The 929-nt window shown below is 48.2% G+C and overlaps 1 protein-coding gene across 1 annotated transcript in view; it reads left to right on the forward strand.

Moving 5' to 3' along the window:
* LOC109305295 (FRAS1-related extracellular matrix protein 1-like) overlaps window positions 1-929 on the forward strand; it is a 111777-nt gene that overhangs the window by 40404 nt on the left and 70444 nt on the right. The window contains 1 exon segment of the mRNA XM_019528293.1: window positions 91-223. Within this exon segment, the coding sequence (XP_019383838.1) occupies window positions 91-223 (133 nt within the window).

The following is a 929-nucleotide window of genomic DNA, read 5'->3' on the forward strand; positions in this document are numbered from 1 at the left end:
TTAGGAAAAAAGAGCAACACTGGTTTTTTTTGGTTTTGGCTTCTAATTATAAGTGAAAACACTTTACTCTTCCTTTCCTATTCTTTCAAGATTATACCAATTAATGATGAGCCCCCTGAGATACAGGAAGGTTTGAAGTCAAGACTGGAGTGCCCAGAGGGAGGAATTGTTGCTATCACCACGGAATACCTTTATGCTACAGACGTTGATAGCTATGACATGACAGTTGCTCGGGGATGTAGGGGGGCAGTCAGGAAGGCCAAGGCAGAGATGGAACTGGGACTAGCTTCCCGGATTAAGAACAACAAGAAGTCCTTTAAATACATAGGGGGTAAAAAGAAGGTTCCGGGTAATGTGGGGCCCCTGCAGGACACGTTAAGAAATTTGGTCGTCACACCAGACGACAAAGCCAACATGTTTAACGATTTCTTTGCCTCCATTTTCCTAAGCAGGGACTGGAACAGTCACCCCCCCGCTGGGTCCCCCTTAGGCCCCAGGGGAGGCGCACCTAGACCAAGGGTTAATGAGGAACTAGTTAGGGAAATTCTGGAGGGACTGGATGTATTCAAGTCAGCCAGTCCAGACGATCTCCACCCTAGAGTACTGAAGGAATTGACTGAGGTCATTGCAGGAGCCCTGGCACAGCTTTACAAGCACTCATGGTGCTCTGGTGTGGTGCCAGAGGACTGGAAGAGGGCCAACATGATTCCCATCTTCAAAAAGGGGAAGAAGGAGGACCCGGGAAACTATAGGCCAGTTAGTCTTACCTTGATCCTGTGCAAGCTCTTTGAGAAAATTATTCTGGCACATATCCACAAGGGGCCAGGAAGCGAGGTCATGCTTAGGGGCAACCAACATGGGATCATTAGTGGCAGGTCCTGACAGACCACCCTGGTGGCCTTCTATGATCAGATCACCAAATCATTAGA

The sequence above is a fragment of the Gavialis gangeticus genome, unplaced genomic scaffold (genome assembly GCF_001723915.1).
Source record: "Gavialis gangeticus isolate Ggan-Ray unplaced genomic scaffold, GavGan_comp1, whole genome shotgun sequence".
Classification (NCBI taxonomy): Eukaryota; Metazoa; Chordata; order Crocodylia; family Gavialidae; genus Gavialis; species Gavialis gangeticus.